Source organism: Alexandromys fortis, unplaced genomic scaffold (assembly GCF_014885135.2).
Source record: "Alexandromys fortis isolate MF-2015 unplaced genomic scaffold, M_Fortis_MF-2015_v1.1 scaffold_206, whole genome shotgun sequence".
In the NCBI taxonomy this organism is placed as follows: domain Eukaryota; kingdom Metazoa; phylum Chordata; class Mammalia; order Rodentia; family Cricetidae; genus Alexandromys; species Alexandromys fortis.
The window spans coordinates 2,477,952-2,498,270 of NW_026068097.1; the positions used below are offsets into that span (position 1 = coordinate 2,477,952).

Consider the following 20,319-nt stretch of genomic DNA (forward strand, 5'->3'; position numbering starts at 1 on the left):
TGCTGAAAAAGCATTTGACAAAATTCAACATCCCTTTATGATAAAGGTCTTGGAGAGATTAGGGATACAAGGGTCATACTTAACTATAATAAAAGCTATTTACAGCAAGCCGACAGCTAACATCAAACTAAATGGAGAGAAACTCAAAGCCATCCCACTAAACTCAGGAACACAACAAGGCTGTCCACTCTCTCCATACCTCTTCAATATAGTGCTTGAAGTCTACCAATAGCAATAATACAACATAAGGGGATCAAAGGGACTCAAATTGGAAAGGAAGAACTTAAACTTTCATTATTTGTAGATGATATGATAGTGTACATAAGCAACCCCAAAAACTCCACCAAAGAACTCCTACAGCTGATAAATACCTTTAGTAGCGTGGCAGGATACAAGATCAATTCCAAAAAATCTGTTGCCCTCCTATACACAAAGGATATGGAAGCAGAGAGGGAAATCAGAGAAGCATCGCCTTTCACGATAGCCACAAGTAGCATACAATATCTTGGGGTAACTCTAACCAAGGAAGTGAAGGATCTATTTGACAAGAACTTTAAGTCTTAAAAGAAAGAAATTCAGGAAGATACCAGAAAATTGAAGGACCTCTCTTGCTCTTGGATTGGGAGGATCAACATAGTAAAAATGGCAATTCTACCAAGGGCAGTTTATAGATTCAATGCAATCCCCATCAAGGTCCCATCAAAATTCTTCACAGATCTTGAGAGGACAATAATCAACTTTATATGGAAAAAACAAAAAACCCAGGATAGCCAAAACAATCCTATACAATAAAGGAACTTCTGGAGGCATCACCATCCCTGACTTCAAACTCTATTACAGAGCTTCAGTATTGAAAACAGCTTGGTATTGGCATAAAAACACAAAAGTTGATCAATGGAATCGAGTAGGAGACCCGGATTTTAACCCACAAACCTATGAACATCTGATTTTTGATGAAGGAACTAATAGTATTCAATGGAGGAAAGAAAGCATCTTCAACAAATAGTGCTGGCACAACTGGTTGTCAACTTGTAGAAGAATGAAAACAGATCCATATCTATCGCTATGCACAAAACTCAAGTCCAAATGGATATAAGACCTCAATATCAGGCTGAACACACTGAACCTGATAGAAGGAAAAGTGGGAAGTACCCTACAACAGATGGGCACAGGAGATCACTTCGTACGTATATCCCCAGCAGCATAGACTTTAAGGACAATATTGAATAAATGGGACCTCCTGAAACAGAAGCTTCTGTAAAGCAAAGGACATTGTCACTAAGACAAAAAGGCAACCCACTGCCTGGGAGAAGATCTTCACCAACACTGCAACAGACAAAGGTCTGATCTCCAAAATATATAAAGAACTCAAGAAACTAGACTTTAAAATGCTAATTAACCCAATTTTTAAAAAAGGGGGGGCACTGAACTGAACAGAGAATTCTCAACAGAAGAAATTCAAATGGCCAAAAGACCCTTAAGGTCATACTCAACCTCCTTAGCGTTCAGGGAAATGCAAATTAAATCAACTTTGAGATACCATCTTACACCTGTCAGAATGGCTAAAATCAAAAACACTAATGATAGCTTTTGCTGGAGAGGTTGTGGAGTAAGGGGTACACTCATCCATTGCTGGTGGGAATGCAAACTTGTGCAACCACTTTGAAAATTAGTGTGGCGATTTCTCAGGAAATTCGGGATCAACCTACCCCAAGATCCAGTAATACCACTCTTGAGAATATACCCAAGAGATGCCCTATCATATGACAAAACCATTTGCTCAACTATGTTCATAACAGCATTATTTGTAATAGCCAGAACCTGGAAACAACCTAGATGCCCTTCAATGGAAGAATGGATGAAGAAAGTGTGGAATATATACATATTAGAGTACTACTCAGAGGTAAAAACAAAAACAATGACATCATGAATTTTGCAGACAAACGGATGGAAATAGAAAACACTATCCTGAGTGAGGTATCCCAGACCCAAAAAGATGAACATGGGATGTACTCACTCATAATTGGGTTTTAGCCATAAATAAAGGACATTGAGCATATAATTTGTGATCCTAGAGAAGCTAAATAAGAAGGTGAACACAAAGAAAAACATATAGTCATCCGCTTGCATATGGGAAGTAGACAAGACCTGAGGGTCCAGGGTTCAGGTCCCTGTTCAGGCGCCACTGTTGCCGCCTTGGGTGGGTCACTAGTCTAGGGGTTGTAACCCACCCTGCAATCAGTTATTCCAGGGTCTCGGAGGGGCGCTACCTGGAAGGGAATGAGCTAGGACAGAAGAAGGTGGCCAAGCAGATTTGTCAAAGCCTCCGTTTATTAGGGACGGGTTACAGTTTATATATGGTAAGGAATGGGGGGGCAGGGCACGGGATCTCGCCGCGTGGTCCCGGTCACGTAGGCCAGGTGACATTCGGACAGGTAAGCCAAAAAGTCACTAGTTGCCACACCTAGTTCCCTGGATAGCTGGAATGTGAGGCGGTTCCGCTAACAGATAGCTCTCCATCAACAGCTTAATTGGGTGTGGGGCAGGTTCTCAATAGAACATAATTATGGGTGTGAGGTTCCCTGCAGACTCCCCAGGGTGATGGTTCCTGTAATGATTTTTAGGAGGGAAATGGCTCGTGACATTTTTATTTTTTTTTCATGGCAACTTGGCTTGTCAAAGTAAAAGAACATAAAGACAATGTTAATATAATTTTATCATGGTATTCAGGATAAGAAATCCCCATGGCCTACCCTAGAGGGAACTGCTAAAACTGAATTCATGACCCCGTAGAAAAGTGTCTCGGTTCCAGGAGTACCCAGTAATATACCAAGAGTAGCATTGGTACTCTAAGCAACTTACCACGAATCTTTTGAGAAAACCATGATTCGAGTTATTCAAAAGTTATAGCTGAAAATCTGTTTTCTTGATGTCTGCTTGAGGTGAAACCTTCGGAAAATAAGATGATACTGGCTACTCAGTATATTGGCAGTTAACTTTTGTTAGCACTCTGTTTTGCTGAAATGTGAAGTTGCAACTTTGTTTCTCAGCCTTCACTAGCAAATTTGTACTGGGCATATTATGCAAGCTTCTCTTTGCTTTAGCTTTTCTGCACTTTGCTATTCACTGGGAGAGACTTCAGGCCTAGAGATTGGACATCATCAGGAGAATGGTCAGAGAAGGTGGTGTAGTCAGACTTTTTCTGTCCTGCCAGCCAGCTCCTGAATAACCACATGGAGGCTTATTAATTGTGACAGCTCCAGCTGATAGCTCAGACTTGTTTCTCACTAGCTCTTATAACTTAAAATACCCATTTTTTTAATTAATCTATGTTCTACCATGTGGCTTTTACCTCTTTGCCATTTTGTGTGTTTGACTCATTCTGCATCTGGCTGACTTCTCAATCCTTCTTCTTTCCAGTGTCCACTGTACCTAGAAATCCTTCCTAGCTACTGGCCATTTATCTTTTTATTAAACCAATCGCAGTGACATATCTTCACAGAGTATAAAGGAACATTCCAGCAAGGTGATAAAATTCTAAGAGAGGGTCATGGTGCTTCAGTAGCTGGTTGCTTCATTCAGGGTAGTCACTCATAAACGACTCATATAATAATATCCATGTCTCAGTGGGTGTTAGGGAGAATAATTACCACTTGTGGAATGTTTTCAAGTTTCCAGAAGAAAGATGATACATCATGGCAAAGCATGATTCTCCCAACTGTATTCATCTTAAGCTTCCCCTGGGGCTAACCAACATAAAATTGCCATTCATGAAACTCAGCTATTGTAACAAAGTTGAGTATTACTCATAATGATCCCAAGTTAATGTTTAAGGTATTGTTGTGCTGATGAAAACAACAACAACTCTTAAATTGGCTGGAAGTAAATATGGTAGACTAAATCCTCTGTTATGACGTTGTACCATTTTTGAAGTTGAAAAGTAAATAGAATTCTTTAAAAAGGTTGGCACTTAAAAGAACAACAGCTAGCAACAGCATTCTTTGAACATCTAACATATGGTAGGGCTATGCATTATGCATGATCTCTCTGAACTTTCCTAACCAAAGTGGAAATGTAGGGATTTTTGTGTCCGTTTTGCAGAGGACAAAATCTGAGCCACCAAGATGCTAACTTGTCCAATAAGATGAACCTGGCAGTTCTAAATAGTATGACTGGGAATAGGAAAAGCCCAGCTTGAGCCACCACAAAGTTCAAACAGGAGCCAAGGAGACTCTAAACTAGATTAGGATAAGGATAAGTTCCACATCTTCAATTTGGGCATCCTGATGGATAGACCTGCTGCTAACGACAGTGGAAACCCAGGATGGGGACATGGTTGACAGGGTAGATAGATGACTTTGGTGAAAGATAATGTGAGTTTGAAATTGTCAGGATATCACAGTATGCTTGGAGCATGGAAAGGAAGTTTATATGCAAACTGGATTTAGTGGCAACTCTGGTAGGTGTAGCTCAAAGGTACAGTCAATTTGGGGGAATCCTCCAGACCTTTGTATGGGCCTGGGAGACAGGTGGGTGACAGGTGTCTATGATGATCTCACCCTGGGACTCCAGTTTGGCTTTCACCCTCTTAAGGGCTTCCCCCTCAGTTAGCGCTCTCCATCCCTGAGGTTCTCCATCCCTTCCCTCCTCTTTTTGTAGCCGCTCTGTCCAGCAAGCTGGTATTGGGGAGCAAAAATAACCACAGCCGGTCATCCAATAACCTCCCGGCCTGGCGAGCGGGGATCCTCAGCGCGCATGCGCGTTCTGGCTACGGAAGCCGGAAGAAGTGTCAGAGGCGGTTGGTTGCTCGGGTTTCTGCTCGCGGCGGCGTTGGCGACGCGGCTGGCTTTGGCAGCATGAACCCTCTGTGAGGCGCAGGCTTCGCGGCGCGGGGGGCGGGGGAAGAGGAGGACGCCTCTGTGAAGTTCTCCGCCATGAACCTGAGGGGCCTCTTTCAGGACTTCAACCCGAGGTGAGGCGGTTACGTTGGCGGTGCCAGGCGGGGGCTTGGATTCGGGCAGCGGCTGGGAGAGGCGAGGTGGCCGCGATGCTGGAGCCTGAGGACCCCGGCACCGGCCCGAGGCTCCTCACGGCTGCCAGCTGCTCTCGGGAAAGCTGTTGTCGGCCTCTTAGTCCGTCCATCCACTTCTTCCTCCCGCACCAACTGGAATCAACCGGCCGTGGCCCAAGTTGCCCAGCTTGGAGCGGTGTCCTCCTGGAGGGAAGCCCATTGCTCTCCAGTCGTCCTCTTTCTATCGTATTCCAACTTCTCTGTCTCGATTTCTCTTTTTCCTCACCTCACCGCTCTGCCTGCCTGTCCCCATTCTCTGTGCTAGGGCTATTTCTCTTGACCCTGACAACACCCCACCCCCCCACCCCCGGCCACCTTCCCAGATGTTTCCTCTAGTTCCAGCTCTTGGAGTTTTCCTTGGATTTATGCCTGTCCGCCGTTACTTTGCTTATTTATCGAACCGATATCTGAGATACTGAATTTTTAGAGTCTTTGCCAGGGTATTGTAAATCTTACATAATACCTTTGGGGGATGAACCTGATCGTTTCCATACGCATTTTCTTAGCCTTTGCTGTAAGTTTATTCGCAAGAAGTCGGTATTGCTTTGCTTATTTCCAAGACTTGAAATCCGTAGTGGGCAGTGCAGAGAAAACACTGGCTAAAGTCTAAATCTCTGTCCGTTCACTTGCCAAACTGTTGTAAAACGGTTCCCTCTGCGAGGTGTGAGCTTCCAAAACAGAAACCACTTCCTGATTGTCCCCTTCCACAGCACTTCCCACCCACCCACCCCATCTGTCATATAGTAAGTACTTAGAAAACGTCTTTGGAAGTAAACTGAGTCAAGACCTAGATTGAAGACGAGGCCATAGGTAACCAAGTGATTCTTTGTTCCTCTTTAATAAGCTGAGAGGTTAGTTCACTTCACTGATCTCTTTAGTCCATTACTATGTAAAAGGAGGATCGAAGACAAGCATTCAAGGAAGCTAGTCTTGTCAGTCCCAGCCTCCAGTGCAGGGATAGACGATTGGATTTAATCGTGCATTCCTGAACTTTTCTAGCCCAGCGAGATCACTTTCTTGGCTGTTTGTGGGACATGAAAGGAACTAGAGAGAGAGGGAGAGGGTACTATTTGGAGTGCAGTCTTCTTTAAATTCTAAAACCACTGCTAGAGACTGGGTGCTCTCATTTGTCTTTGTGTTCTTCTGGCCTTGATCTGTGGCTGTCACTGTTGGCCTCGAAGTTATTCTGCAGAGAGGAGTTCATTTAGAATAACTATACTGTAATTTTTCCTCTGCTGCTCCTAGGACAACTTGGGGATGGCACTGAAGCTGGGCACATCTTGTATATTTTCTAGAAAGAGAAATAAAAGCTGAATGGTTTCCATGTCCTTGGGCAACTCACTTATCTGTCAGTTTTATCTATAGAATGAGTATAATTGTTCACAAGGCTATTGCGCCTGAATTAATGGCTGATTCCAGTGTTACAAATAGAAAGTTCTGTGACTTGTTTATTAGGGATCAGCTAGGCCAGAAGCTGCAAGGCTGTTTCAAGTTACCTGAGAGCTGTGAAAGCAGTAGTGCGCCACTGACAACCATTTTTTTTTCCTTAAGCATTTTTTTCCTCCCAATACAAGTCTAAAAATTATAATGAAATGCTTTGAAGAGATTTATAATAATCATTAATACACTTACTAGTGCTTGAATTCTAAATGGAGTACAATGCATCTCTCCCTGAAATAACTTAAAAGGTCTCCTGTAGGCCACCATTGTCCTGATTCAGTATTATTAGTGGGAAGGAATAGTATTACCTTAAAGATGTTCCAAGAATACAATGATGAGTTGATATTAACAGGTTAGATTTTCTTAGATAGTGGTGTTTTATGTATTATGGTTGATCTAGTTTTTAACATTGTGTTTTAATCTTCTCCATGCTGACAAAAGCCTTTCAGACACCTGGAGATCAAACTGAGGGGTGGACCTCAGCTCTTTGTGCTGCTGTCTTTGTCTCTATTCTGAACCAATTCGTGTATGTTCCTCTTACTCCCGGGCTTCATCATACCTACTTATTTAATAGGGACTTTGGTAACTTCTATTTACCATTGAAATCTCTACTCACTTGGTAGTTGGTGAAAGAAGTTGTCCTAGTTTCCCCAACCCCAATCTCTGTGGAATAACATAGTCCCCTGTTTAGAGCACTTATCTGTGCCCTTGCATGTGTCCTTTTGTTTATTTAATATTTCTCTTCCCCTACTGAAATTCAAACCATGTGAGACCAAACCTGTGACTTCTATTACTGTTGTTTCTATGATATTACAGCTGGCTCTGTAAGTATTTGCAAAATGAATGGTAACTCAACAGAGCTTGTAGGAACAGTCTAGAACTGCTTTGTTCAATGACTGCTTTCCTTCTCGTTGTATGGACTATTTTCCTTCTATGTCCCTTCAGAGTGCAACTATTCCATTGACAAGATGGGAAGGACTTTGAGAGTAAAGAAGAATGTGCTCTGGAGATTATTTCTGTAGCACAGATATAGCCACTGTTATGGTTTGGTGGTTCCTACCTTGCAAGTCTTGGTCAGTGAAAATTCACTGTGATATTGTCATTTTTCTAGAAATAGTAGTAACACAGAATGGTTCAAAAGTGTTTAGCACCCAGCTGTGAAGGGCTAACAGCTGACCCTCTACCTATTTCCCTCTGCCACAGAAGTGGTTGATCATGAACTTTCTTTCCCTAATTGCCTTTTAGTTACACAAGTTAAAATTCTTGAAACATACTATGTCTACCAAGAATTCTTTTTGACTGCCTGAAGCCTCTAACAGCTTTACAGATTAAACAGACTATTAAAAGTTTACAGAGATGGGAATCTGATTCCAGAATGTCTGTCCCTGGGAGGTACAGATTTGGGTGTATGTGACTTTAAATCGGCAACCTGACTATACCACAAGGCCTCAGGGTTGTCTACTCTTTTGGTAGAGTTGTTATTTGTTAGAGAAGGCCCTTCAGCTCTGCCAGCCAAACAGCATTGAAAGGCTGTGAGAAGTCTGCTTAGCCTACTGACTCATCTGTAGTGGGCTCCTGATGGGAGTGCAGTGTATTCCTTGGGTATTCTAGACTGAAACAAAGACTGAAAAATGCCTTTGGGGTGAGGGTGGGGCTTCCTTATATGGACATGTAATCCTAATGAACTAAATTATCTTTGCAATCTTCTTGTATACTCCTTATTCTAAAGCTGCTCTTTAGTCTTTGTAAGTTGTCTTTTATTTGAAATCAGGAAAAAAAATAATGTGATTGCTGTGACAGTTCACTAAAGGCCTCTGCAGCCACCAGATACGCACATGGTGTACAGACATGCATACAGGCAATACATCTATTCATATAAAATAAAGTAGTATGTTTTCAAAAGAATTGTTAAAAAGGAAGGATAGTGTAGTATGATCACTGCACATAATGTGTGCAGTGTTAAAAAATACATGCTGTTGAGGTTAGGGTATAGTTTAGTGGTTGAGCTTTTGTCTAACATGCAGGTTTGATTCTCTCTAGCACTGTAAAAAGTACATTGTGTTAGTTCCTCCAAATAATCCTTAAACTTTTAGAAGTTGGCCACTGATCTGTCATTATGAGCGTACTGTCAGTACTGATAACAAATTACTGTCAGGATGACTGCATATCCATTGGTGGGCGTATAAAGCCACTGATAGAATATTGTCTTGACTTTTACTGACTAATAGTTGTTAATAATAGCAATGACTTATGAGCATCCACCATGTGTCAACACAGTGTTGGCACTTTATTTTTCGTTATCCTTACTCTTTACAATAGCCCTACATATCAGAAATCAGCCTCATTTTATTTGATTTTCTAATTTTAATACTTTTTTGTTTTGTGTATGTCTGGGTGCACATATGGCACAGTATGCATATGGAGGTCAGAGAATAGCTTGCAGAAGTCAGTTCTCTTCTTCCAGCATGTTGGTCTTGGGGATTAAATTCAAGTCAGGCCAGTGGCAAGTACCTCTGCCTATTGATTAATCTCTCTGGCCCCAGCCAGTTTCATTTTAGAGAGTCTGGACTTCTCTAAAGTCAGACAGGCAGTTGTGAAGCAAATCGAGATTCTAATCTAGGTCAAGTTCCTTCTGAAGCTTTTTGCTCTACCCTACATGTCCTTCCTTCTATGACAGTATGTTCAGTATACTGAGGGGCCATTTTGGCTAGTGTTTTTTCAACTTGGCATCAGCTAGAGTCATTTGGAAGAGGGAACCTAAGTTGAGAAAATGTGTGCCACCCCCACAAGTTTGGTCTGTGGACAAGCCTGTGGGGACATTTTCTTGATTAACAATTGATAGAAGAGGGTTCGCCACTTCTAAGCTGGTGGTCCTGGGTTCTGAAAGAAAGCAGGCTGAGCAAACCATGAGGAGTAAGCCAGAAAGAAGCTCCCCTCCATGGCTTCTGCATCAGCTCCTGCCTCCAGGTTCTCTCTCTGCTTGAATTCCTGCCCTGACTTGCCTAAGTGATGAACTGTTACCTGGAAGTGCAAAATAAAAACCCTTTCTTCTCCAAGTTACTTTTGTTCATGATGTCTTAGTACAGCAATTGAACACTAAGACAGGGACCTTTTATTTAGGAGTTGTAAAATGATTATTCAAAGCAGACCTTATATTGGTGTTTTTATATTCAAATATTATCATTCAAAGAAGTTGGGAAAATAAAATATACCCATTCCACTGCTTAGAACCCTTGTTAATATTCTAGAATGGCCTTTGGAGTCAGTTTTATAAATCACTCAAGAAAATCTATCTCAGTGCATTATAATAATCATTTTTGAACCAAAATAGTGACACCTAGTTTGATCATATATCTTATTCACTAAATTTGGCACTGGTTTAATTTTGGCAGTTTCCAGAACTCACATCCACTCTCAGCAAAGATTTGGCACTATTTATATAGTCAAAATAATGTATGTCAGGCTCTTAAGGCACTTCTGAGAGGCATGTTCTAAAAATGATTTGAGCAATGATAGTGGAATTAATGCTTTACGTTCAATGGGAATCATCAAAGGATGTAAATTCCATTTACATGTATAATTTCTGATTCTTAAAATATTGCCATTCCTTGATAACTTACATAGTTTTTATTGACTGTGATTTCTTTGAGGGCCAGGATTTTGAGGCACTGAGTAAATGTGCTGCATGTGTATATGTTGAGCATAAACTGGCATAAACCATTGGAAAATTCTATCGTAGGAAGGAAGCAGAGTATTGGAGGAGTATTGGTTTCTTAGGACATTAGAAATTAAATTTACCAATATTATGCTATGACTTTCTGATTGTTTTTCCCAGTGATGGGTCATAAGTATATAAAGTAACTAAAATTTTCAGAAAAAGGTCTTGTACTGAATTTAGTTGTAGATGGTGTGTGACTGATAATATATGATCAGTCATATCTAATGGTTAAATCATGATTCAGTAGTCAGGAAAATTATTACCAAGTGAGATTTTTACAACTTGTCTCTTCAGTAATACTACAGAAACAATATATAAAATATATTATTTGCACAATGTTTTCACTTGCTTTTATCTTAAAGAATCAATGCATAACAAATCAGATGAGATAAATAGGCTATAAAGAATTTGAGTGTCCATAATAGTTTGTCAGTTAGAGCCAGTCTCTCACATCATAAACATAAATATGTCACCTAGAGTATGGTGTGTGTGTGTGTGTTGGGGGGGGGGGTAGCTTACTTGCATCTGTTTATACCTGTATTCATACTCTAGTTAACCCAGGAGATTTCGCTGGAGAAACCCAGTGGGTCTAAAGGGTCCAATTGCATTCTTTTAGTTTTCAGAAAACAGTTTTTAAAATTTTATACTTAGAGTAAGCTCTTTGGTGTCTGTTCATGAGCCTGAGCATTAAACTCCTTATACATTTCAGAAAGGTATCTTTTTAAAAGTATTATTTTTATTTTATCTGTATGAGTATCTTGTTTAATCTATGTACCATATGCATGCAATACCCACAGAGGACAGAAGAGGGTATTGGATCCCCTGGAATTGGAGTTCTAGAACTCTAGAACTCTAAAGCTGTTGTCATGTGGGTGCTGGGAACCAAAGGTTAATCCTCTGTAAGAACAGAAAGTGCTCTTAACTGATGGGCCATTTCTGTAGCCCTTTAAATTAAAATTTGATGGCATTTAGAAGTAACTTGAGAGATTATTAGGGTACCACATGCTTGCGTTTAAAAATGCCAGCTTCAGAAGTAGGACACTTGGATACAAAACTAATTTAATACTTCATGTGACGAGTTGGGAAGAACAGTAAGTACACTGATACAACAGTGACCGAGTGAAGGAAAACACACTGGTGTGACTGATTTTAAAGCTATTGTATGCATGGCATACTTCGTTTAGAAGACAACTAACAGACAATACTGATTATTTGTATTACGTTCTTTGGCAAGCATTATCTTGAAAATGCTAGACATTTCAAGGAAAAAGTACTCATAATACTTTTTTTTAAATGGTAAACTCTGAATTTTTATAGGAAAATGAGATTTTTGTCAAAAGCTTGTAAACACTACCATTGGCGTGGACTAGCTCTCAGCATTTAAACCACTAGTATACTTTGTTCATATTCAGCCCTATTTTGCTGTCCTTTATTCTCCCTTTTCACATCCCATGTCTCTTCCGTGTCATTTCTCTTCTACTTTCCACAAATGACAGAAAATATAACAGTTGTCTTTTTGAAGTCTTGCTTATTTCACATAACAGGGTAATCTAAAATTCTATCAATTTTCTTGCAAATGACAGTTTTATTTTTCATTGTGCTAAAATAATACTGCATTGAGTATATATTCTACATTTCCTTTCTCCATTAATTCCCTTGATGGGTACCTTAGCTGATTCCATAATCTTGCTATTGTGAGTACTGACTGCCACAATAAACTTTTTCTTCAACTATCTTATTAAAAGCTGACTTAAATTATTTTAATTTTATACTTCATAGTACAGTTAGATCATATGGTTAGTTCTATTTTTAAATATACTAATTTCCATAGTGGCTGGTCTCATACATTCCCAATAGCAGTAAATAAGATCCCACTCACTGCCTCCTAGCCAATATTTATTTTTATTTGTTTGAATTTGTTATGGTTTTCTTGATGATAACCATTCTGTCTGGGATGAGATAAAATCTCAATGTAGTTTTGATTTGCTTTTCCCCTTTATCATGTATTCATTGACTGCTTGTATTTTTTCATTTGAAATTATTGGTTCAGTTTATTGGTTAATATATTAATTGACTTATGTATTCTTTACATTTTGAGGTTTTTAAATGTTCTGGATGTTAATATTAGGTGAATAGCTGGCAAATAATTTCTCACATTTTGTAGACTCTCTGTTCACTTAGTTATATAACTTTTTTTTTTACTGTGAAAACGCTTTTAAATTTACTGCAATCTTATTTTTCTCTCCTTGTTCTAACTACCTAGACTATTGGGTCACCCCTTCTGACTACGTCTTGAACTGTTCCATATGTTTTCCTTTAGTAGTCTCAAAGTTTCTGATCTTTTGTTGAGGACTCAGCTATTTGAAGTTTATTTTTGTACAGAATGAGAGATAAAGCTGTAGTTTCAGTTTTCTCCATGTGGCTATCCAGTTTTCCTAGCAGCATTTAACAGGCTGTCTTATATCCTGTTCATGTAATCAGATGATTTTTGACAAAGATGCCAAATACATTAGTTCCATGTGGTTCTGTGATGCCATTTGAAGTGAGGTACTGTGATACTTCCAGCATTGTTAATATTACCCAGATTTACTTTGTGTATTTAGGGCCTTTTCTGTTTCATATAAATGTTAGGATTCTTTTGTCTCTATTTCTGTGAGAAATGTCCTTGGAATTTTGGGGGGGAATTGAGCATTGAATCTGGAAATTACTTTTGATAGCATGAGCATTTTGACAATAGGAAATCTACCAATTCATAAACATCAGAGATCTTTGGATCTTCTGTTGTCTTCCATAGTTTCTATTATATTATGTTTGGCACAATGATACCCCAAAGATATCCATGTCCTAATTCTAGGTTCCTGGAATATATGGTATGACAAAAGAGACTTCATGGATATATTTAAACTTACAGTATTAATTTCTGCTATTAATGTGAAAAAATGCCACAGGCTTATTTCACAGTTCTATCTACCAAAACGCTAGGAATAGCATGTACTATTTGGATCTTTTGTTTTGAGTCTGACATTGTTAAAAATCAATTCATCTGAAGGCTCTGGGCTATCAGTCCATTTCCAAAGTAATTTTGGCTGTTGTGAAAATTTAGGTCTCTGTACAGAAAAACATTGCAAAAATGATTCTGATAATAAAAACATAGAATGTGTTTTCTTGAAATTATAGGACTTAAGTTGCCCTATTTGCTGTCTGTCAGCCAAAACTCATTCTCAGGTTTCAGAGGCTACTTCCATTCTGTGGCTCATTTTTCCTTCTTTTCCTTCAAATCCAGCAGTAAGAAATGGCAGAATGAACTCTTACATCTGGAATGTGTCTAATATTTCCCCCCTTTGCCATATCTCTTTGATTTTTTTTCTTCCTGGTTTAAAATTAATTAATTGGTGTGTGTGTGTGTGCGCGCGCGCACGTTTTCAGGTATGTGGCCTTACATATCAAAGTCAGAAGACAGCATTCAGCAGTTAGTTCTCACCTTCCACCTTGCTGAGGCAGGATCTCTCTTCTTTCTAATACTATACAGGATATTTAGACTAGCTGGCCTGGGAACTTTGGCTGAGTCCCCTGTCTCCACCTCCCATCTCTCTGTAAGATTGCTGGGATTACAGATTTGCCCCACCATATCAGGTTGTAAGGCTTGTTTGTATTCATGCTTTAACTCATTGAATCATTTCCCAACCCATTCCTGTTATGCTTTTAGGAAGTCACATGGTCACCTTAAGCCTACCTGAAAAATTCAGGGCAGTCTCCCTATTTTAAGGTTACCTAATTAAGAGCCTTAATTCTGTTTGGAAGTTTCCTAACACTAGGAAACTTTTGTATAACTAAAGAACAAAAATCTTGGAACACTCTGGACTTAGAATAGGGATATTAGTCAGGGGTCGGGCTTAGTGCTAAGTATTTAACTCTCATGTATGAGGCCCTGGAGTCAGTGCTTGGCACTGTAACAACAGGAAAGGGGGTGATTAGCCTGATTTAAGTGAACCCAATCTAATCATAGGAATTCTGAAAAGAATTCCTGGTATTGGGAGAAATATGGTAGAAATAGAAGTTTAAAAAATGAATAATGAGAAATTTTCAATATGCTTTTGTTGGCTTCAAGATACAGGAACCTATGATCAAGGACTGAAGATATACCTGTAGTATTTAAGGACAGTCCCCAACTGACAACACAGAAACAGAGACCTTAGTTGCGCTTGGGTCTTCCAACACCTGGAATGAGCTTGTAAACAGATTTTACTCAGAATTTCCTGATGATAAACAACTTGACTTTGCAGCTGAGCAGATTTCATGAATTCACAGAGAAGGAAGCAGCAATCACAGGGCAAGAACGGGTCTGCATGCGGTCCTCTGTATATACACTATAGCTTTCAGTTTAGTAATTTTATGGGTCTCTTGACTGTGAGAAGAAGTAAACCTCTAATTCTTGTGCCTTTTCTTGCAGCTCCTTTATTTTTCTTTTGGCTTGGCTTGTCCAGCCTCAGTATGATGGTTTTTTGTTTTATTATATTTTATTTTGTTATGTTTTGATATCATTCCTAGAAGCCTGTTCTTTTCTAATAAGAGATAGAAAGGGATGGATCCAGATGGGAGGGGATGTGGGGAGAAATTTGGAGGTGGGGGGGGAACTCTAATCAGATTATATTGTATGAGAAAAGAATCTATATTTAATAAAAGGGGGAAAACAAACATGATTTTGGTCTGCTGAGATTCTAAAATCCAATTATGACCATTTGTCATAGAGAACTGTGAGACAGTTGATACTGTAAAAGATACTAATGAAATCACTCCAGCATTCTTTTGGATAATATACCTGTTTGGTATACCCATCTCCATCTTTTTGCTTTTAATTTATCTAACTTTATACTTAACATGGGTTTCTTTTTTAACTTTGCTTATTGTTTGTGGCTTTCACATCATGCATCCTGATTCTGTTCATCTCCCCGTCCTTTGGTATCCTCCCTCTGCCCTTGAACAGCCCCCCCCCCAATAAGATAAAATTTAAGAGAAGAGAAAAAAGAGAAAAACTATCATCAGGAAGCTGTAGTGTTACACAGTGACTCCCAGAATATATACCCTTTAGTCCATACATCTTTACTTGCAAAAATGTTCAATACAAAGTCATTGGTCTGATTCAAGGCCTCTGGTTTCTGCTATACTATTCATACTGGGCCCTCACTTGGACTCCTCTTAGGTATCCTTTTGTCCTGTGTCATAAGATCCTGCAGCTTTGGTTCTGCAGGAACGGCCCCTTCAAGTGCTCCTGCAGATCATATATGGGGTGAATGGTGGAGTGGGCTAATACATAGTGTTGGTTCTGTGTCCGGTGGTTGCACTGTTAGTCAGCCCTTCAGCTCTCCCCGATCCTTAGCACCAGGTGAGCTCTCTATCACTGCTCCACCTAGTTCACCCTATGCAGCAAGGAGCAAGGGCTGGGGCTGGTTCTCCTGCTTTCAAGTCCTCTGGGCCAGCTCACCCACACCTAACACAACCAGGGCCAGCTCTACTCTGTTGCCCAGGTGCAGGAGCCACTCTCCTGAGTACTACAGCCAGTGAGGGGCAGGGACAGCTCTCCCACTCTCATGACCTCAGAGCCAGCTCTCCTGCCTGCCACAGATGGTGAAGGGGGTGGGGTGGAAGACCATTTCTCCCTCACTGGTCACCCCACCATATGGCAGATGAGGGGTGGGGCCAGGTCTCCCACACTCCTGTTCTCCTGGCAGTTCACCTGAGCCAAGTCAACAGGGTCAGCTCTGCTATGCTGTCCAGGTAAGGTACAGGGCCCACTTCCCTGAGTGATGCAGCTAGGGGCTAGGAGGAGGAGGGTGTAAGCAGAGACTGCTTGTTTGTTTCCCAGCCACTCGAATGATCACACAGAAACTATATTAATTACAACACTGTTTGGTCAATGATTCAGGCATATTTCTAGCTATCTCTTACATCTTGAATTAACTCATTTCTATTAATCATCTATCCGCATGAGGCTGTGGCTTACTGGTGAGGATCCAGTGTCTGTCTCCTTTGGCAGCTACATGGCACCTCCCTAACTCTGCCTTCTCTCTCTTTCTCTCTCTCTATATATATATATTTATATATAGATATAGATATATAGATTTCCCACCTGGCTTTGCTCTGCTAAGCCCTAGACTGAAGCAGCTTTATTCACTAACCAATAAAAGTAATACATATACAAAAGGACATCCCACATCAGGAGGGCATCTTTCCCTCAGCACCACATAGCAGATGAGGGTTGGGGCCAGATCTCCCACACTCATATTCTCTGCTGCTCACTCCCCACCCGCTGCTTCCTTCACTCCCTCCACCCTTGTCATCAGGGTCAACTCTATTATACTGCTAAGGCAAGAGGTAGGACCTATTCTCTGGAGTGCTGCAGCAGGTAACAGGCAGGGCCAATTCTCCCTAGTGTTGCAGCCATTGAGTGGCATGACCAACTATCCTCTTGGCCTTTGGTGCCATCAGGAACCACAGACCACTGCTGCTGCAGGGCCACAGATCCAGACATGGGCTTTGGCAGTAGCCCAGGCCAAAACATCACCATGACCCCGGTGGACCTCAGCCCACTCCTCACTGCCTTCACCTCTTCAGATCAGCCTCTCTCCACAGGACATGAACCATATTCTCTCCCATATTCTCCTCTCTCTCTCTCTCTCTCTCTCTCGCTCTCTCGCTCTCTCGCTCTCTCGCTCTCTCGCTCTCGCTCTCTCGCTCTCTCGCTCTCTCGCTCTCTCTCTCTCTCCACACCATATATTTCCTCAGCATTTGCTGTGTTTTCTCCTCAGTGTCTAGGGCAGGCTGCCCTGGCCTGGGCAGGCATGTGGGTCTCCTTCTCCCACTCTGTAGTAATGGCACTGGATAGAGTTTTATTTTCTCCTTGGCACCCAGGGCAGGCAGCCTTTATATGGGTTTCTTACACATATATAGTATATAGTTTCTTATTTATCCAACATAAACATCTTTGTCTTCATGCTGGTATTTAGACTATTTACATCTAATGTTATTTTTATCTATCTATCTATCTATCGATCTATCCATCCATCCATCTATCTAGGTTTTTTGAAACAGAGTTTCTCTGTATAGCAGTCCTAGCTATCCTGGAACTCAACTCTGTAGACCAGGCTGGCCTCACTTAAAGAGATCCACCTGTCTTCCTGCTACAGCCTACAAACTACCTCCTGTCAGTAAACCCTGGCAATGCTGCTTTTGTCCTCTTTGTTATTTTTCCTAGTTCCTTCTGTTCTTCACTGCCTGTTGCCAAACTGTTGTATATTTTGTTCAGTTCCTTTTTTTATGCTGGGGAGATAATATTTAAATTTGATTAGCTATGTTGATTATACTAAATAATGGGTTTCTTTATGGCATTTTCACACGTATATAATGCATTTTTTAAAACTCATATTCACTCGCCATTGGCCCTTCCTGTTCATTTCCCACCCCCACAGATCTTCCGCATTTTCATGTCTTTATTTATTTTAGTGTGCCACTGGGTTTCATTAGGGTCACTTACAGACTCCTGGGGGAGGGATTATTTTCAGAAACATAGACTCCTTATCAGTGACTGTGCCACTGAAAGAAGTATCTTTCCCTTCTCCAGGGGCCACTAACTACCTATAGTCAGCAAATGGTGGGGCCTCACGAGGTACTGGGGACAGGAAAGGTAAATCTTAGTCCTGTTTTTTTTTTCTTTTTTCTTTTTTTTTTATTGAGAAAAGGAAAAAAAAAGTTTCCGCCTCCTCCCAGCCTCCCATTTCCCTCCCCCATCTCCCAAACTTCTCCCCTCCCCCCACACCTCTCCCCCACCCTCTCCAGTCCAAAGAGCAGTCAGGGTTCCCTGCCCTGTGGAAAGTCCAAGGTCCTCCCCCCTCCATCCATGTCTAGGAAGGTGAACGTCCAAACTGGCTAGGCTTCCACCAAGCCGGAACATGAAGTAGGATCAAAACCCCTTGCCATTGTCCTTGGCTTCTCATCAGCCCTCATTGTTCGCCATGATCAGAGAGTCCGGTTTTATCCCATGCTTTTTCAGTCCCAGTCCAGCTGGCCTTGGTGAGCTCCCAATAGATCAGCCCCACTGTCTCAGTGGGTGGGTGCACCCCTTGTGGTCCTGACATCCTTGCTCGTGTTCTCCCTCCATCTGCTCCTCATTGGGACCTTGGGAGCTCAGTCCAGTGCTCCAGTGTGGGTCTCTGTCTCTATCTCCATCCATCACCAGATGAAGGTTCTATGGCTTCTCGAATTTTGCATGCAAATGGATGGAAATAGAAAACACTATCCTGAGCGTGGTAACCCAGACCCAAAAAGATGAACATGGGATGTACTCACTCATAATTGGTTTCTAGCCATAAATAAAGGTCACGGAGTGTATACCTGGTGAACCTAAAGAAGCTAAATAAGAAGGTGAACCCAAGGAAAATCATATAGTTATCCTCTTGGCTATGGGGAGTAGACAAAATTGCTGGGGAGAAAATTGAGATCTTGGGGGTGGGGTGGGGTGGGGATAAGGGGGGACGGGGAGAGAAAAGTGAGAAGGAAAGGATAGGGGGAACTTGGAGAAACAGGAAGATTGGGATAAAGGAAGGTTGGATAGGGGAGCAGGGAAGCACATATCTTAGTTAAGGGAGCCACCTTAGGGTTGGCAAGAGACTTGAACCTAGAATGGCTCCCAGGAGCCCAAGGCGATGTCCCCAGTTAGTCCCCTGGGAAGCTGAGGATAGGGAACCTGAAATGACCCTATCCTATAGCAATACTGACGAATATCAGTCCTGTTTTTATATCAAGGCTAGAAGTAGATGTGCTTGACAATGTAATATCATATTATTTCGAAGACATCTACCAAAGTCTTTTCTATTTGTGACATGAGTATGTGTATATATAGATGTATCTGTAATTTACTCAGGCATTTAAAGTAATATATATCATTTTAAATATGTGAGCCATATGAATATGACAGATAACTGCTTATTTTTCCTTTTGTGTGTTTTTTGTTTTAAATATTTTTTATTTATGCATATGTGTGTATGAAGAAATGCCACTAGTGTGGTTGTGCCTGTAGAGGTCCTCAGGGTGTCTGGTCCATTGGAGTTGGAGTAATAGGCATTTGTGACCCATCTCCTGTCCATGCTGAGAACCAAACACTCGGGTCCTCTACAAAAGCAAGTAGTACTCTTAACTGCTGAGCCATCTCTGTAGCCCCCTTTGTTTTGTGTTTAAGATAGGATTTCATGGGAGCTGGAGAAATGGCTCAGTGGTTAAGAGCACTGCCTGTTCTTCCAAAGGTCCTGAGTTCAATTCCCAGCAACCACATGGTGGCTCACAACCATCCGTAAGGAGATCTGGTGCCCTCTTCTGGCCTGCAGGCACACATGCAGACAGAATACTGACAATACTGTATACATAATAAATAAATCTTTTTTAAAAAAGATAGGATTCCATGATATTTTGCAGGCTGGCTTGGAACTCACTATTTATGCCAAGATTATCTGGAAGTCACAATGTTCCTCCTGCCTCAGCTACCTAAATGCTGGGATCACAGGTCTGAACCACCATACATGGCTATTTTTATTTTTATCAGGACATTAATGTCCAAAGGGATACCTTTATGAGAATAGAATCAAATAGTCAATGACAGAGCTTGACTTTCCCCCATTCTCCATGTTGTGGTAAAACTAGCTTCTTCTGTTTGGCATGCTTCCTCATCTAATTTGTTTGTCTGTCTAACAAACCTCCAGTTACCTCTGAAGTTCTGTGGTCACCATGTCTCTTCTTCCTACTACCTCAGCCAGATCCCATACTTTCTTTTCCTAGCCGCCTTCTCACCATTTACACAAATATTACACTGCATCTTAATCATCCCTTTCTGTGTACAGATTCTATCAGAAATTCCTTGGAAGCAGGAGACTTAATTACCTGCTTTTGTTTTCTTGTCCCCAACACAATGTCTTCTACATAGAACTTTTAAATAAATAATTGTTGAATTAGTGATTTTTTTAATATAATTTTTTATTGAAAAAAAAAAAGATTTCCGCCTCCTCCCCGCCTCCCATTTCCCTCCCCGTCTCCCTTTTTTCCT

The 20,319-nt window shown here is 41.0% G+C and overlaps 2 protein-coding genes across 2 annotated transcripts in view; both read left to right on the top strand.

Annotated features, from left to right (window-relative positions):
- LOC126489388 (melanoma-associated antigen 11-like) overlaps positions 1-4,871 on the top strand; it is a 20,917-nt gene extending 16,046 nt beyond the window's left edge. The window contains exon 5 of the mRNA XM_050123620.1: positions 4,660-4,871. Coding sequence (XP_049979577.1) covers positions 4,660-4,871 — 212 coding nt within the window. The remainder of the gene's footprint in view (positions 1-4,659) is intronic.
- The window catches only part of Tmem185a (transmembrane protein 185A), a 32,400-nt gene continuing 16,857 nt past the window's right edge, over positions 4,777-20,319 (top strand). The window contains exon 1 of the mRNA XM_050123652.1: positions 4,777-4,972. Coding sequence (XP_049979609.1) covers positions 4,935-4,972 — 38 coding nt within the window. The 5' untranslated portion in view covers positions 4,777-4,934. The remainder of the gene's footprint in view (positions 4,973-20,319) is intronic.